Below are 16,621 nucleotides of genomic sequence, written 5' to 3' on the forward strand. Positions count from 1 at the left end.
ACTCTACGCGATTGCTGTTCACGCGACAACTATTGCTTATTGCAAATATTGACAGCAATACACAGCAACAAAATGCCACACGCCGTTTCGCCGTCGCCAGAGACTGAATCTCCGACAGATGAGAACGATACGTACATGACCGACGCGCCTGCAGTACCGCAGGATGCCGCACAACCAAGCAGCGATGCAGTAGAGGGAAACGACTTGGCCAGGAGGGGAGCGACGACAAACCTAGACAATCTATTCGATGACGCGGGTAACGATGACGAGTTCTCGTCAATTGCGCAGACGAAAGGTGACGACAGCTCACAGCCGGAGACGTTACAGGCGTCATCAAAGCCCAACTACTCTTCGCCCGACATCCTGCGACAGTTCTACCAACGACTCTTCCCTTTCCGTCCACTATTCCAGTGGCTGAACCATGGCCCAACGCCGCAACCGGACTTTCAAAACCGGGAGTTCGCCTTCGTGCTGCCAGGTGGCGCATATATCCGCTACCAGTCTTTCCTGTCTGCGGATCTGTTCAAGAAACAGTGTGTGCAGATGACGCCCGAGCGCTTTGAGATCGGGCCCCAGTACAGTATCAATCCTAGAGATCGCAAGCAGCTACGCAAAGCAAGCTCTTTCCGGCCAGTCATGAAGGAGCTGGTCTTTGATATCGACATGACTGATTACGACTCCATACGAACCTGCTGCTCCAAGGCAGCGATTTGCAACAAGTGCTGGCATTTCATCATTATGGCGATCAAAGTGGTTGACACTGCGCTCCGGGAAGACTTTGGCTTTCAACACATCCTGTGGGTCTATTCCGGACGAAGAGGTGCTCACGCCTGGATCAGCGACAAGCGCGCACGAGAGATGGACGATGCCAAGCGGAAAGCGTTGGCTGGGTACCTTGTCTTAGCCATGAGCGGCGAGCAGGGCAAGAAGATATCGATCAAGCGACCTTTGCATCCGCATGTTGACCGCAGTTTGAAGGTTCTTAATCCGTACTTCCAAGATGAGGTGCTAGCGGAGCAAGACCCATGGCAGTCAGCCGAACAAGCTGAGAGATTGATCCGTCTTCTTCCAGATAAGGACCTGACAGCGGCACTGCAAAAGAAGTGGGACAGCATGCCAGGACGTTCGTCAAACCAAAAGTGGGCAGATATCGACGCCGTCGCTGAAGCAGGTCATTTGTCTACCTTGAGCGCGAAGCAGCTGGTCGATGTCAAGCAGGACATCCGGCTGGAGTACACTTACCCGCGTCTTGATGCGGAGGTGTCGAAGAAGTTAAATCACTTGCTCAAGTCGCCGTTCGTCATACATCCGGGCACTGGCCGTGTTTGCGTTCCCATCGACACGAGGCACCTCGATTCATTCGACCCGCTCGGCGTCCCTACTGTGACCGCGCTGCTGCAGGAGATCGACGAGTGGGAAAGCAAGAGCGGTAATATGAGCGACGAAGAGAAAGCCAAAGTACAGGACTGGCAGAAGACGAGTCTGAAGCCGTACGTTGAGTACTTCCGAGGCTATGTGGCTGGCTTGCTGAAGGAGGAAAGCAAAGGCAAGCGGAGTAGAGAAGAAGTCGCTATTGAGGGGCTGAACGGCATGGAGTTTTGATATATCTGCTCGCATACACTTGCGCTGAATTCTGGGCGGTCATATGTCCAACTTCTCATAATCAGCCGAGAATCAGAGCAAGTGTACCAATGACGCAGGAAGTGGGATACAGCAGGAAGCAGTGCGGGACAAACAAGATGAGAGGGGATCTTCTCCTTGCATGCTCCCGACAACCTTGCTGGGCAATGACACGTGGGCGTTCGCTGCAAGCTCGTCCCTGCAGACCTTGGGTACCTGGCTGTTCCCATGTTGACCAGCCGCAGGAGCTGTCAACTCACCACTGTTGGTGTCGGTGCTTCCATGCTAGAGCAGTGAACCTCGCCGTTCCTCGAGAGCTAAGAAGCACTCCTTTCCATGTCCAGTTTGGAGCACTCAGAAGCCGGTCGGAGCTTCTTCTGGCCTTGATAGCCGCCCACGATGTCAATTTTCCCTCGCCGACGCTGGACCAGAGTCACATAAGTCACGACTAGCGGACGAAGGTTCGAAGTTGGGAGGCTCTATACCAGTCTTTTCACTACCGCCAGGACCAGGATGAGGCTGTCCCAGCACACTTCGACAAAGCACTTGATTGCCGCACATTCCGGACATATGATCTTTGCGGGATGCCGCCGATCTTCGTACTGTTCGTGGTGAACTACTGGGACTGTGCCAATACCGGCAATGCAAAGAGCCAAGGAATGTCGCAAGATTTACATCTGGTACGCCAGCAGTGCAGTATTGCCACGATGATACTTTTGGAAATACTTCGCCCACTTCCCTTGTTATTTTCGCTGCAGATTTTGCTAGTTCTAAGTGTTGCCATGCTAATCGACAACACTTATAAACATTGAAAGCGCGCATTTGCAGCCGCTTGTCAGATCGGCTTCGGCGGGATCGGCGGGATCATCGCAAAGACCACCTGCTTCACAGCTGACGCGCCGTACCATGGTGTAGGCTGGAGTGGCGCTTGGACTGCTACTTCTGAAAGGTATCTCGGTAACGGCGCTCCACCATCCTGTCAAGACGGAACAGCAAGCGCGCGCTGAGGGCATGCGCGGCGATTTAGTAAGAGGGTCAAGTGCCGATAATCTGGAAGACAGCCATCCTTTACTGGGATATACGTATTGAGAACGACGACATACGGCGTGATGGCGGGGCTCGAGCGTGGTCAGTGAGCCCAGCAAGATAGTCACATTGACAGGACTTCTATCAATGTCGTCCCAGTGAGGATTATCGAGTACGTGAACGTGCCTTAGGCGTCCGATGCGCCGCAGCCAATCATCGCTTCTTTCCCTGCCACAGGCTCGTTGAAGCTACCACAAGCAAGTGACATGGTCTTGTTCCAACGACGTGCTCCGGTGCGCTTGTTGCAACTGAGAAGTTAGTATCTGTCATGGCTCCAGATGCACCACTTCAACCCAGCCACCACGCTGGGGCGAGCAGTTTTTGGGATGGCCTTGACTGCGGTGATCCTTGTGACCTTCTTTGCAATAGCTGATTTAACCGATCCCGCATCAGCTTTTGGTAGACCAGACTGGGCGCAGCCACTGGCATCGAAGCACTCAACGTCGCCATTGGCAGAGTATGCACTTAGCAAGGTGCTCAATGATGGCGGCCCGGTCTTTGGCGTTTACCAAAACGTTCAGAGTGGCTTTGCAACATGGTCTATAACCACGGATCCGTGGAACGTGACATGTCACGCTGATCGAAAATGCAGGATGAAGTCTTACTCGGATGATACACTGGTCGTGCACCTCAACCTGGTATGTCGATGAGCATACCTACTGCACGAAGTGGAGTGTAACTGACCCTCCCAACTTGATGATGAAGCCAGGAGCTCATGATGCAGATACATGGAACTACTCTCTGGCGACCCAGCAGTCTCTGGCCCATGTCACCAATCTCGTCAAGCTCACTGAGTTCGACCCTGCCGCATATCGTTGTCAAGACTCTTCGATGCTGAATATGCTTAACGACGGCATCCGGGTGTTCGATCTTCGGTACGCTTTCGATGTCACAAACACAACCCTGGTGTTCTGGCACGGACCCGGCCTCGTCTCCGAGACAGCCACGGTGGACGATGTGCTGTATGGCTTCTATCGATGGCTTGACGATCACCCCTCAGAGGCTATCTTCCTCTCCATTCAATACGAAGGAGGTACCATACCCGGCGCAAGCCAGGATGCTGGCGTTCAGCTACAGCTTTACAACGCTCTATCTTCGCCCGCAGCGAGACACTACATCTTGCAGACGACTGGAAGTTTCGGTACGCTTGGTGAAGCCCGGGGCAAGATCACCTTGCTCAAACGCTTCGATCTCGACCAGATTCTTACCGCTTATGGTGACTCTCTGCCAGGCGTGCATTTTTCACCAGCCGCCTGGATAGATAACTCACCGAACATCACCCTCGTGTATAATACTGCGACCGGCGGTGCCGCATATATCGAAGACTACTATCAGCCGCTGACACCCTCCGACTCCACCGCCGAAGACAACATACGGTGGAAGATAAACGCAACCGAGGCTCATCTGCAAATGGCTGCCAACACTCATCCAAACAGTCTGTTCTGGACCTTCGCCTCAAGCACCAATCTCGCGAACAATCCACCAATCACACCGGCTATTCAGGCTCTCGGCAATGGCAGTCTGACACCCACCGGTGGTGTCAATGAGAGACTCATCCCGTTCCTGCGGACAATGATGGGCAAACGATTGGGGATTGTAATGTTTGACTTTTACAACACCCCAAGCGACCTGATCCCACTGTTCTTAAGCCTGCTGCCTCCGAACGCCAGCCGGCCTCAGGACTAGGCATGCTACCCACTCTTCTTAGCGTTAAGAAATGCGTTGTGTAATTGCACCAACACATTCCGTGTTGTCGTGATTTCCAAACTTTTACGAACAAGGCTCTTGCCACGCGCGTAGGAAGGGTTGAAGTAGCCGCATGGAGGTACTGCTTTTGGGCTTCTCACTTAAAGATGCAGGTGCTGGCGCTTTGATAACAAGCCTTAGCAGCCGCGGAGCTTGTAGTGGAGGCAGGCAAAACCAAAACCATACGTGCATAGTGACTGCGTCCGGTGCCTCTCGGAAGGTACGTAGTTGGGCCCTTTCTCTTCCCACGTCTTTGTATATGCCTCTCGATACTAAGGGCTGTACGAGTCAATTGTAGCAAAGGCTACCTGGAGCCACTACAGGTCGTCTGGGTCAAGATCAAAAGAACGTGTTACATCTTTAGCGTCCATCATGCGCCAGAGGCACGTCTTAGCAATAGCTTTGCTCTCATTCTTTACGATCACACTCTTGACGCGACGCCACCTACGAGTTCTGTGCGACGTAGCAAGAACGTATGCGACCTACCATCGACTCGTCCGCAAACATCCTGAAACACTGCATCCACACAACCCTGCCGATGAGAATGGCCTCGACAATGCAACCACTTATGTTCCTAGAATCATCCATCAGATCTACCTCACTGACGGCGGCAAATCGTCCTTGGAGAAGTACAGGCAAACTGCGACCAGTTGTCAAAGGCTTCACCCTAACTAGGAGTACATGTTATGGACCAACAGCAATGCCACGGCGTTCATGGAGAGCCACTATCCTTCCATAGCGCCTCACTACAAGCGTTACGCACGTACCATTCAGCAAGCCAACAGCCTGCGCTATGCACTTCTTCATCACTACGGTGGTGTCTACCTTGACCTGGACATCACGTGTCTCGAACCGCTTAATAACCTGATGCATCTACCTCTTCTTACGCCAGGCGCATATCCAGCTGGTGTGAACAACGCATTCATACTAGCACGACCACGGCATGGCTTCCTATCGAGTCTGCTTGAGAACCTACCACGCCACGACCTGAGATGGCCGATGCCGTACGTGGAGAACATGCTCACCACGGGATGCATGTATTTGTCCAATATCTGGATGGAATACGTGCGGAATCTCTTGGCTTCAGACGGCGCCGAAGAAGACAGAGTGTACATTTTGGCGGATCAACATGGTGCACCAGAGCCACATATGCTGAGAGGCAAGGTGAAGACGCCGCTTTTCGAGCACGGGGGAGCGAGTAGTTGGCACGACTGGGACGCCGCGGCCGTTGTACTGATTGGCACACATTACGGCTATTTCGCCATCCTTGCTGGCATTAGCGCATTAGCGACCATTGCGGGGATGTCAAGTTTACTGTGGCATGATGCCCGGCGCAGGCATTGGAGCCAGAGACCGTCCGATCGGAGGAGCTGTGCTGGAAAGGAAGACGAAGAGCATCTGGTTGCACTCAATGAAAGGCTGAACATCCGGAACTCTGCGGTGAGTCGCGCCTAATTGCCGCCTAAGTCGACAAGCCTACGCTGTCGTATTCGCGCAACAAAGGGAGATACTGCTCGACTGTGAAGCGTATGCGAGTTTAGGCGTTCTCTATACTCTGTATATCTAAGACATCATAACTTGGCGGACTCCTTGATCTCGCCAATCTTTAGTCTCGGTTGGTACTTCTTGAGTACGGCCTGAATTGCTTGTTAGGCGCTGCATTGGTACAGGTCCGTAACGTACATACCTCGTTATGATACTGCAAGCACGGGATCAGCATACGCTCTGATAAGTGCACTGTCTGCTAGGCTGACGCGCTGTACTCACCTTCCAGAATTGCTTGCTTGCATCTTTGCCACCGACTCGCTTGAGGATCTTGGCACCACCAGGGCTAATACCGTCTCTTAGTTTATACACGTTGGTTCGACCTCATATTAATCCTGCTTACTGCTCGTCTACGAAGCCCCCCATCTCGTAAACGCCGTTGTCGATTATGATATATAGACCCTGCCATTTATTAATCCTCAAGTCGCCTCGTCTCGCGCGTGGGTAGATTGCCTTATCTGGTGTGTTGTGCTCCTGCACATCTTTGACAGTAAATTGCTTCGACATGGTGTTGGTTTGGATTCAAATAGGACAGAATCGTAGTGGAAGACGTGCCGCAAACGATGCAATCGAGCTCGACGCAAGAGGATATCGGCAACACCCAGATAGAGCGCAAATCAACGTCTCAAGAAGTCTACAGGTGCATTCACTGTTCGCAACGAAGCCGAGTGGAGAGTGGTATGCTCGGCTCAACCGGATACCGAGGCTCAAGAAGAAGATATTGTGGGGAGACGGGTTGCGGCTCTGCATGCTTAGCATGCCCTATCCCCTGTGTGATTGAACATGTATCGTGCCTCGCAGCAGACACAATACTAGACTGCCTAAACAACCAACACCTACAGTCTTCCTGCCGGAGACTTCTGGGTACTCGAAGTAGGCGCTGAGCTGACAGCTCCAGCAACCGCGGCGGCGCCTTGCTTTAAGGCTGTTGGTCAAGGGCACCCACTGCCCAACTCGAAGATCTTCCCTCTTTTTGCTGCTCTGTAGATCGGCTACATGCAGACTCGGTCACATGGCTTCAGTCCAGAGCCAGCAGTACACGTACAGATTCACATCGCACTTGGATCTTCGGAACCGCCGACCTGCGGCTATTCACGCCACGTGGAGCCGTCCCAGAGTCTGTTCATGACTCGGTGCGCAAGACCGGACCAATAGGTGGGTCTGGACCTTGAACGGAAACAAATCACATGCTCCTGGATATGGGGCATGGATCCTTGCTGTCGGCAAATGGTCGGGTTGCTTTGTTGCGGAGCCCCGGCGTTTGAGTCGCTCGGTAACCAGCACAATTTCCACCAGTCATGCGGAGAAGACCTGACTTTTGTGTGGGGAGGAGCGACAGCGTGTGGAGAAGATGACCGCAGCTACTGTACGAAGACGTTGGCATCGCAATCCCAGCGGCAAAATGCACATAAGCGGTGGCGCAGAGTCTCTGACAGCGACGGCTGTAAGTAACGTAACCTCTAGAGCAATCGCCAACCTTCCCGTGGACAATTCAACACTTGACAAACACCAAAAGCTTACACAGCTCACGGCGAATACTTGTTCGAAGTGAGACGGTGAATCGCAGGATTAGCTAAAAGTGGAAGGGGGCGCCTTTAGCCCGTTGATCTCCACGCTTGTGACCTGGAGACATGCAGAAGCCATGTGCTAGCCAACCTTGCATATTTCATTTGCCGATCTAGCCATGGACTCCATGTTTGACGAGTGATACGGCCTCTCAGGGCCCAGTGCCAGGCCCCTCACCTCCGCACCTTATGGCTTGGCTCCGAGAATGACTTCTGACCTGTCCGTCTTGCAAATGCTTGACCTTGCTTCTCTCTTTGGCGCTCTGCTGTTCGCTGAGTGTCTTTGTTCTAACTGGATCCCGAGCGCCGGCCATTCGAGTCAACATGTCTACACTAGAGAGCGGCCACGGCAGCCATGCCATCGAGTACAAGGGCGACGCTATGCACGAGGAAGTCATTCATGACCACGATATCGTGGGAAAGACGACCAGGGAGGATGCAGTACACCTCTCACACCTATCAGAAGAGGAGCTGGTTGTCGAGAAGAAACTGAGGCGGAAGATCGACAGCTTGATTATGCCCCTGGTCATTACCGTATAGTATGCTCTCCTCGCTTTCAGATGTTGTGCTACGCCTGCTAACCACACGAAGCCTTATGAACTACATTGACCGTAACAATTACGCAGCTGCAAGGCTCCAAGGTCTCAGCGAGGACCTCCACCTGAAGGGGAACCAATACCAGCTCGGACTCAGCATTCTGTTTGTCGGCTACGTCCTGATGCAAGTCCCTTCCAACATGCTGCTCAACTTCTCCGGTCGGCCGTCCTGGTACATCGGATTCTTCGTTATCGTATGGGGTTTGGTCTCTCTTCTCACATCGCAGGTCAGGAACGCTGCCGACATCATTGCTTGCCGCTTTATCTTAGGCATAGTGGAGGCGCCATTCTTCGCGGGCGTACTATTCTATCTGTCGAAGTGGTACACCAAGTCTGAGCTTAATCTGCGCATGAGCATCTTCTACTCCGGATCTCTACTTTCCGGCGCTTTCGGCAACCTCATCGCCGCCGGTATTCTTAAGGGCCTGGCCCACAAGCGTGGACTCGCAGCCTGGCAATGGCTTTACATAATCGAAGGCGCCATTACTATGGCAATCGGCGTGGTTATCGTGTTCGTCCTACCCGACTTTCCACACACCTGGACCGCCCTGACCCCAGAGCTGAAGCACGTCGCAAACCGCAGGTACGAAACTTATTCGCCCTTGCTGGTTGTATATGACACACTGACAGTCGAACGCACAGAATGGCGCTCGATGCCGCAGATGTGGATCTCGACGAGGCTGGTGGTATGTCACAGCTCAAGGGTATGAAGCTCGCCTTCTCCGACCCGAAGACCTACGTACTTGCGATCATGTACCATGGCACAACGGGCGCGGCGGGCTTCCAGAATTTCTTCCCCACTTTGACGAGGACGCTCGGCTACGGCAATTATGTCTCGCTCCTCTTGGTTGCACCTCCGTACATCTTCATGGTGTTTTGGTCCTTCACCCACAGTATCATCTCGGACAAAGTCAAAAACCGGTTCTGGTTCTTCGTATACCCTGCCATACCAGTGTTCGCTGGTGCATTCATCTTCATGTTCAGCAATAACTTTGGCGCAAGATACTTCTCGCTGTTCCTGCTCATATTCATTTTTGCGACCAACGGTACTATCTACGCCTGGATTGCCAACGCCATTCCGCGCCCACCTGCGAAGCGCGCCGTTGCTTTGGCTTTCGTGAACAGCGTTGGAAATGCGGCATCGATATGGACGCCTTTTATCTACAACAGTACAGATGGACCTCATTACGTGGTTGCTATGGGTGTCAATATTGCGCTCACCGGAATGGCGGTCATCGGTGCTTGCGTGCTTCGCTGGCTTTTGACAAGGGAGAACAAGCGGCTGGAAAGGATGGATGACGTTGATGCTGTCCTGACTGAGAAGGAGGTAGCCAGACTGAGGAAGACGGCAGAGATGGAAGGCATTGACATAGCCACCGCACGTGCTCTGCAAAAGGGCTACCGGTAAGCATATCAATTCAAAGTCGTGATGCTAGATCATTCGCTGACCGCTTGCAGATTCATGATTTAAGCCGCGTTACATCTTACACGCCTCATTCAACTATTACGATAGGGATGCTACGGTCTATACCACGATAGCCGAAGTAAATGGGAATGGTCGGATTTAGCAAAGCTTCAGCGATGCAATATCACATGCTTTGTTATCGCTCTGTAACGTCACAATAAGTGCCTGTGCCAGTTACCGTAGAGCGAGGACATTGCAATGTCCCAGACCTGCTGATATTTCTTGCCCAGTACCGCTGTGGTGTGACCCATCTAGACCGTGTTGACCCGACGGCGTAGCTATCAAGGCCGCACTCCGCTCCGGCCTAGAGCACTTGACCAATAATGCGCCGAGCCGTCTGTTAGCGGCCTTAGCGGCGAAGAAGCACGTGGGGCAGTGGCATGATGTTTGCTTCGAGTTTTCAGCAAAAAAAAGACGTTGTAGCATACAGTCGTTACAAGAACGTAGATTGATCCAACTACGGAAGGCACGACAAGACTAAACCTCACACTCATCTGACACGCTAAAAGAGCCGCTTACCTGCAAGGTCATCCTTCTCAAGCACGTCATCTGGTCACGTGCCGTCATCATGGCTTCGCTGTACGACATGAGTGTTCCTATCTACACTCAAGCTCTGAAGAACACTCTGGCCTTTCTCAAGAAGGGAGTAGGTCGAAGCGCACCAGCCTCAATCTCCACACTTCGCTAATCATATTGCAGGAAGCCTGGTGCAAGGACAATGGCCACCCAGTCGAGAAGCTTCTGGAAGGCAAGCTTGCTGAGGACATGAAGGTCTGAAAGGGCTTTGCCCATGTGCCGGCCAGCAACAGCTGATCCATCGCCGTCTAGCCACTTCCATTCCAGATCTGCACTATCAGCAACACGGCCAAGCTCACCTGCGTCCGGATTGCAGGCACCGAAAATGATCCGTGGGAGGACAATGAGACCACAGTACGTACTTCCTCGCTACGGAATACTAAGTCGCCCAGCCTCGCTAATCTCTGCTCCTCTGCTCAGTTCGAGCAGCTCTACGAGCGCATCACGAAGACCATCAAGTTCCTGGAGAAGGTCAAACCGGAGGACTTCGCCGGAAAGGAACAGTCCCAAGTCGTGATGAAGACGGGCGTCGGAGATTTCAAGTTCACCGGCTTGTCGTACGTCCTGCCGGCATAAGCATTGTGGTCTCCAAGGCCCGAACTGATATCTGTAATGCAGCTACCTTCAAAGCTTCGCTCTACCGAACTTCTTCTTCCACGAAATGGCCGCTTATGCTATTCTTCGCAACCAAGGCGTTCCCATCGGGTACGTGGTGAAAGCGTACAAGTTACACCCCCTGCTGAGACATTGCTGACGCTTACACCCTCCTTTTTGTAGGAAGTTTGACTACCTAGGTTCCGCAGGGCAGGACGCCGAGAAGGTTCAGACCTCGTAGTAAAGCAGTAAACCGTAATTGCAAGGGCTGGCGGGTATACGTCGACTTCTGTGTTCACATCTCCCCTGACGGCGGTAACCCTTCAGCCGGCGACTGGGTTCGAATGCTATTGACGACGTCAAGTTGCCTAAGCCGTGTGTCTTTCGACTCCACCCACTGAACGTAGAGACATGAAGCTTGTGTAGTCGAGGCATGGCGGAGTTCCGTACAACTCGTGTGCGGGCGCTGAGTCCATTCATATTTATAGCACGTCCTGCCTGTCTGTCTCGTGGCATTGTGTGCGGTGCTTGGGCGAAGAAGACCTTGCTCTGCTGCGCTGACGTTTGCAGGTTGTCACTAAGCGCGTAGGAACATCTGCAAGGCGACATTCAGGCACAAAAGCTGTGCCGAATACTCAGATGATGTCGCTCCAACCAGCACAGATCGCGGACAGCCACCAATGTAGCTTGAAACGAACGATAGGTTCAAGGTGCGAGTCTCACGCCAGCTCACTGTTCGGTACTCGCTTTTCGTCTTGCGGTATGGTAAGATAGCACCTGCCGTTTAGGCAGCCAAGTCTCGCTTGGAACAAAGGCTTAAAGGCGCTCATATACAGCTAAGCTGGACACATGCAGGAATCAAACACGATCTTCCAATGCTGGAAGTCGCTCGGCAACGCTCTTCTTCTTCGTCATCTTTAGCGCTTTCACGACCATCGAGTCCGCTCCGACATCCTCTGGCGCGGCCGTGCTGCGCACACTGCTCGCCCAACCTGTCACGAGCTCACCGGCTCGCTCTAGTGATTTCTTGAAGTCCAGCTCGAAATCGTCGAACGCTTTGTGCAGACTGCTGGTACCGGAAGACGCGGTGCTTGCCGCCACAGGCTTTGAGAATACAGATGTCGTCGGCGATGGTGGGTTCGAGCCAAGTGGGCTGGGCACCGCTCCGGTACTCTTACGTTTGCGTCGTTTGACGCTATCGAGAAGATCATCCATGGATGGCTTTCTCTCGTTTTGCGCGTCTGGCTGCCTGGGTGTCTGCGCGTGCACCACGGCGCAGATCTTAACTGCAGAAGGTGCATCCAAGAACGTTTCATCAAAAGTGGTCGCGGGCAGCTTTTCCGCGTTATCCTCCGCAGGTCGTGACGGCACCGGTGGCGGTGAACTAGGCACAGCCGCAATGGCCGGCGTCGTGACACCGTACTGCTTTCCCCATCGACACTCGGAAGGATAGTCGCACGTTTTCCAGCAGTCCTTCTCCCAATACCCGACTCTCTCTGGCTTCTGCTGCACAACTTCCCAGGCAGGCTTCTTCGTCCAGATCCCGCTCAGCCACTGCCCTTCACCCGGCACGGTAGGCACAAGCAGCGGCAGCCCAAAGTCATCGTACCCGTCATCACCCTGATACAGCACTTTCGCGGCATCCATTCGTTCCATCGCACTCCGTCGCCATGCTCCCCAGGCTTCCCACCCTTGGTAGTCGAACTCACTCGCACAAGCTTTGTGCCTTACCACCTTCTTGTTAGTACGCTTACTGCGCTTGACAGTCGTAGTGCCGGCGCAGACGTAGTGGCCATCGTCGAGACAGCGCCGTGTGACGCCTAGCTTGTAGACGCGGTTGCAGATGTGACATTGCCAGAGCCACTGCAGGGGTTCTGCGGGCGGAGGGGAGAGCTCGAGGATCGCTTTGACCCTTGCGGCTGACTTCCGTCGTTGCGGCGCTGCGTGCAAGGGAGAGAGCGGTAACCTGGGTGAGAATGGCGAAGGCGGGATGGCGAGGTTGGACGATTTGAATGGCGCTGGGTTGATGGTGAGATTAGGCGGCATTGCCAGCTTTCGCTTAGTTGATTGACCGTTTGCTTGTTCGAAGCGAGTGCAAGACGCGGACCAGCTGCGTCAGAAGAGATGCCGTGCGCTTTGCCCGTCAGTGAATGCTCAAGGGAAGGTAGTTCGACCGGATTCTGTCGGCGGTGTAAGGAGCGTAGTGCTGCTTGAGACAGCGAAATTGCAGGCCCAGATGATGCCGGTATACTGAACTTGGCAATCTGCCTTCGGGCGCAAATTACAGACGGTAATCTTACAGTGAAAGTGCAATGTTGTCGTCCGAGTCCGAGTCCGAGTCCGAGGCTCATATGCTCTCTTTGTTCACCCTTCGACTTTCCTTTATACACAGACGCTCGGCGCGATATCGCGATACCAGGGTCGCTTTGTCCACCTGACTCAACAGCATAACCGCCCATGAGAGGTGGCATCACATCAACACCCGCTCAATGCGTGACAATGCGTAGCGCCTGCAGCACAAGCCCGAAAACCAAACCCCTACTCACTTCAGGCACCTGTAAGCAGTCAAACACCTTCCCTAACGCCTCGCCACTGGCGGCAGCGCCCATGATGGCCGCCAAACCCTGCGGCATGCCCTTCGTCACCAGCAAGCGGCGAGCTTTGACACGAAGCTCTTCTTTCTGCTCAGGCGTCTTTTCCGGATAGTCACGGTTCCAGACCTCAAGCTCTTCGGCGGTTGGAAGAGCGTTCACCCGCAGTTTGTAGATGTGCGCTGCCAGGCCCGTGTCACTGAGGTTGTCGTCCAGCAATGACTTTTGCAGCATGTCGCGGACGGTGATCAGTGTTGGGTTACCAGGCCGCAGGAGGAAGTTCTTTGCCGCTGCGAGGAGCGTCCGGCGGATTTGCCAGGCTGACGAGAGCGTGTATAGTTCTGTGATGACGGCGAACATAAGCTCGATGGCGACGGAAGTCTCTCGTTCTGTGAGTGGCTGCTTGGGCTTGTCTGCAGGCTTTGCTGCTGCGGCTGGCTTGCTCGGTCTTGGTGGTGTGGGAGGCGGTTCGTCGTCACCGAGGAGCGATTGGCCATGGTTGGCGGAATGGTGTAAGTCGGTGCTCTTTTTACCGACATGCTTCGGCTGACCAAAGTCATCCGGTATCTCCGATGGCGGAGGCGGGAGGTCAACAGGTGCTTCTACTGCGCCCTCAAGGCTCGGGACGTGCGTCGCCGACAGGGCTGTCGAGTTCGTTGACGCAGTCGTGTCATCGTCGCGTGCGATATTCTCACCGCTCATCCGTGCGGACGAGGTTACACTAGGACGTGGCTTAGGCTCTTGGCTATCAGCCAATGCCACGCTCGACGGCCTGTTGAGAGATGGCCTCGGGCTAGGCTGCACACTCTCCACCTCATGATCGCTTGCACCATCCGCCTCAGCCAAGTCAGCCGCCGAGACGGACTGTGCAAGACTAGGCGTGCTTCGGTGCAACGTACCATCTGCCGTAGGCACGGTGTTGGTCCGACTAAGGCTGGCCTGAGTAAAGCTCCCGCGCTTGCCGCCAACCAATCCGGCAACACCTCCAAACACAGCCTTGCCACCACCGGCAACTTGCTTGGGTGCCTTGGTAAGCACGTTCATCATATCCCCGCCAAACTTGCCGAAAGCATCTGGTGTCGGCCATCCAAAGCCCCGGTTCCGCTCCGAAGGTGACTTAGCAAGCCCTTGATCCTTCTCGAGAAACCGTTTCATGCCTTCACTTTCTGCGAGTGGCTGGAAGCGCACGGCATCTGTCAGGTAGCGTTCCAGCTCCTCTCGCAGCGAAGCCTTAGTGTTAGTCCGCCATCGCGGGAGCTCGGTATGAGATTGCGCGAAGCCCTTCACACCGGTGATGACGCTGATACGCCGTAGCACTTCGTGAAGGTTCTCAAAGTCGGCGTACTTGCGAGCGATCATCCACCCTGCGAAGGTTGTGTTCGAAGGTTCGATCTGGATCATATAATCGGCCATCGGTTTGGTCTTGATGGTTGTACGGTCGCTAGGGACACTGTCGTCAAAGATGGAGATGGTGGCGTTGTGTAATGTGAGCTGAACCGGGTCGCCGCGTGATCGATCAGGGCTGTCTAGCAGGGCAGTAGGTTGATGTGAAAACTGATCGAAGGTTGCAAACTGCTGGCTCTCCGGAGATGCTGGTGGAGAGCTTACAGCCGTTGACGAAGCTAATGTTGCAGACTGCTCCCTGTTCGATCCATCATGCTCTCCGGACTGCCGATCCTTATCACTTTGACTTGATGTCGGTGTAGGAGCACCATGAGTGGTCACCGCGTCGGAGACGTCTTCCGAGCTGCTCAGCGCGGCTTGCTTCTCTTCCTCCTCCTTCGCTCGTCTTTCATCCTCCTCAATCATGAGCTGTGTTAGCCGTTGAGCCTCTCGCATAGCCTCGTCCATAGCTTCTTCGGCCTTACTCGAATAGCGCTTGTGGTCCGGCTCCGGTATTTGCTGCTCTACTTCTTCAGTGGCAGCTTCCGCTCGGCTTTCCGTCTCCGCCTGTTCCGCGGCATTCATGGGTGGCGCCTTTTCCTTCACCCTGCCTTCTACTCCAGCATCAACCATGTCCATCACCTCCTTCGTCGTCGCGCTCTCCTCAAGTCCGTACACGACCCAATCATTGAGCCACGAGGGCTCTGAGCAGTAGGTGACCGTATACCCAAGAACCAGTTGTGCCAGGACTTCCTTGAGCAACGTCTGCACCGGCGGACAATTGTACGCCTTCGGATCGAGGTACGCCTGCAGTATGTCTTCTGCTGCATCCGCAAGCTTAGCTTCTTGCGAATGCTGATTCAGCATATACGACAAACTGCTGTCCGGCTTCAGCGCAAGGTAGGTCGCAACGGCGTCCTCAGCGCTTGCATTTGGCGAAGCATTTAGCGCAGCGGAGAGCTCGTTCAGGAAGACGATGATAATGCTGCTCACATTGGTAACGAAGTCTAGGAAGACATCTGCTGGTCGTTTGCGCTTCAGATGGCCAGTAAGAGATAGTAGGAACGCGATTAATGTTCGCTTACACGAACCGGGGAATGACTCCTCGCCGGGTATGGCCGGGTCATACCAGTACTTGACGTAGTCTTTAATGATTGTGTTTGCGAAGTAGTCCATCGCTTCAGCGGCCTTCGGACCGAAGCTGGAGAAGTCAAGCTGCTGATTCGCGTATACCCTCATGTCTTCTTTAGCCTCACCCTCATCTCGGTTAGCCGTCCGCCAGCCCAGTACTCTCTTCGCTACTTCCACACCAGCTTGCCGCCTCTGTTCCTTCTCCGCCTGCTTCATCCCCTCGTCGCGATCGTCGTGCCGTATGCCTTCCCATGTCGCCTGAAGCACCACTCCACTGGCAACACCGAGGATGACCAGCCCTATCCGGCCGAGCGCAAAGTAAGTGGTTGCGCCTAGTGCGACAAGGCATGCTCCTAAAGTCTCGTTGCTGGCGTGAGACAAGAAGTGCAAAACCTGGTCCAGAAAGCGTTGCAGGGTTCCAGACAACGTAGTTCGCTTGCCCGCAGCACTTCCGGTTCCATCGTGGTCATCAACACCCTCAGAAGGTCTAGGAGGTCTGTCGGCTTCGGCATTTTGAGGAGATGTTGAGCTGTCCATCACAGGGACAACAGCCTCGTATATTTGCTCGTCCATCCTCGTCCCCGATCTTCAAAATTTTCATCGCAATGCTTCAGTCAACATATTGCAATCCCAACTCCAGCTCAAGTACTACCCTACTTATACATGTATAACCGACATCGAAGTCCTCTGTCACCTCAGCCTTATGCAGGGGAGACGCATCCA

At 54.0% G+C, this 16,621-nt stretch overlaps 8 protein-coding genes across 8 annotated transcripts; 5 read left to right on the forward strand and 3 right to left on the reverse strand.

Annotated features, from left to right (window-relative positions):
- The first annotated feature begins 29 nt into the window (after nt 1-29).
- Nucleotides 30-1,812, forward strand: BAUCODRAFT_509989 (uncharacterized protein). Its single transcript, XM_007679052.1, has 2 exons — nt 30-256; nt 313-1,812. The coding sequence occupies exons 1-2, from the start codon at nt 248-250 to the stop codon at nt 1,600-1,602; spliced, it is 1,299 nt and encodes a 432-aa protein (XP_007677242.1). The 5' UTR covers nt 30-247; the 3' UTR covers nt 1,603-1,812.
- Nucleotides 1,813-3,299: 1,487 nt separating this feature from the next.
- On the forward strand, nt 3,300-4,392 carry BAUCODRAFT_71222 (uncharacterized protein; the record flags this gene model as incomplete). Its single annotated transcript, XM_007678770.1, has 2 exons — nt 3,300-3,344; nt 3,412-4,392. 2 exons carry the CDS (start codon nt 3,300-3,302, stop codon nt 4,390-4,392), a joined length of 1,026 nt encoding a protein of 341 aa, XP_007676960.1.
- A 774-nt stretch (nt 4,393-5,166) lies between these two features.
- Nucleotides 5,167-5,703, forward strand: BAUCODRAFT_47228 (glycosyltransferase family 32 protein; the record flags this gene model as incomplete). Its single annotated transcript, XM_007678710.1, has 1 exon — nt 5,167-5,703. A coding segment is annotated over one exon (537 nt), but the record flags the coding sequence as incomplete, so codon positions are not given.
- Nucleotides 5,704-6,023: 320 nt separating this feature from the next.
- BAUCODRAFT_123226 (uncharacterized protein) lies at nt 6,024-6,504 on the reverse strand (the record flags this gene model as incomplete). The annotated part of the gene is made up of 4 exons (XM_007679053.1): nt 6,024-6,089; nt 6,220-6,283; nt 6,341-6,399; nt 6,451-6,504. 4 exons carry the CDS (start codon nt 6,502-6,504, stop codon nt 6,024-6,026), a joined length of 243 nt encoding a protein of 80 aa, XP_007677243.1.
- A 1,439-nt stretch (nt 6,505-7,943) lies between these two features.
- On the forward strand, nt 7,944-9,566 carry BAUCODRAFT_71067 (uncharacterized protein; the record flags this gene model as incomplete). Its single annotated transcript, XM_007678755.1, has 3 exons — nt 7,944-8,101; nt 8,154-8,741; nt 8,801-9,566. The coding sequence occupies 3 exons, from the start codon at nt 7,944-7,946 to the stop codon at nt 9,564-9,566; spliced, it is 1,512 nt and encodes a 503-aa protein (XP_007676945.1).
- Nucleotides 9,567-10,028: 462 nt separating this feature from the next.
- Nucleotides 10,029-11,079, forward strand: BAUCODRAFT_34713 (uncharacterized protein). The gene is made up of 6 exons (XM_007678643.1): nt 10,029-10,269; nt 10,323-10,394; nt 10,452-10,553; nt 10,620-10,756; nt 10,818-10,904; nt 10,977-11,079. Exons 1-6 carry the CDS (start codon nt 10,192-10,194, stop codon nt 11,032-11,034), a joined length of 534 nt encoding a protein of 177 aa, XP_007676833.1. The 5' UTR covers nt 10,029-10,191; the 3' UTR covers nt 11,035-11,079.
- A 572-nt stretch (nt 11,080-11,651) lies between these two features.
- Nucleotides 11,652-12,839, reverse strand: BAUCODRAFT_24924 (uncharacterized protein; the record flags this gene model as incomplete). Its single annotated transcript, XM_007678552.1, has 1 exon — nt 11,652-12,839. One exon carries the CDS (start codon nt 12,837-12,839, stop codon nt 11,652-11,654), a length of 1,188 nt encoding a protein of 395 aa, XP_007676742.1.
- Nucleotides 12,840-13,279: 440 nt separating this feature from the next.
- BAUCODRAFT_71035 (uncharacterized protein) lies at nt 13,280-16,435 on the reverse strand (the record flags this gene model as incomplete). The annotated part of the gene is made up of 2 exons (XM_007678749.1): nt 13,280-14,116; nt 14,246-16,435. 2 exons carry the CDS (start codon nt 16,433-16,435, stop codon nt 13,280-13,282), a joined length of 3,027 nt encoding a protein of 1,008 aa, XP_007676939.1.
- Nucleotides 16,436-16,621: the final 186 nt, after the last annotated feature.

Source organism: Baudoinia panamericana (genome assembly GCF_000338955.1).
Source record: "Baudoinia panamericana UAMH 10762 unplaced genomic scaffold BAUCOscaffold_7, whole genome shotgun sequence".
NCBI lineage: Eukaryota > Fungi > Ascomycota > Dothideomycetes > Mycosphaerellales > Teratosphaeriaceae > Baudoinia > Baudoinia panamericana.

Excerpts from the sequence above, each read along its gene's own strand:
- BAUCODRAFT_34713 (XM_007678643.1), top strand. The coding sequence starts at position 10,192 with ATGGCTTCGCTGTACGACATGAGTGTTCCTATCTACACTCAAGCTCTG. Across the intron at positions 10,757-10,817 it reads TTCAAGTTCACCGGCTTGTC|CTACCTTCAAAGCTTCGCTC; the intron begins GTACGTCCTGCC and ends TCTGTAATGCAG. Across the intron at positions 10,905-10,976 it reads AACCAAGGCGTTCCCATCGG|GAAGTTTGACTACCTAGGTT; the intron begins GTACGTGGTGAA and ends TCCTTTTTGTAG.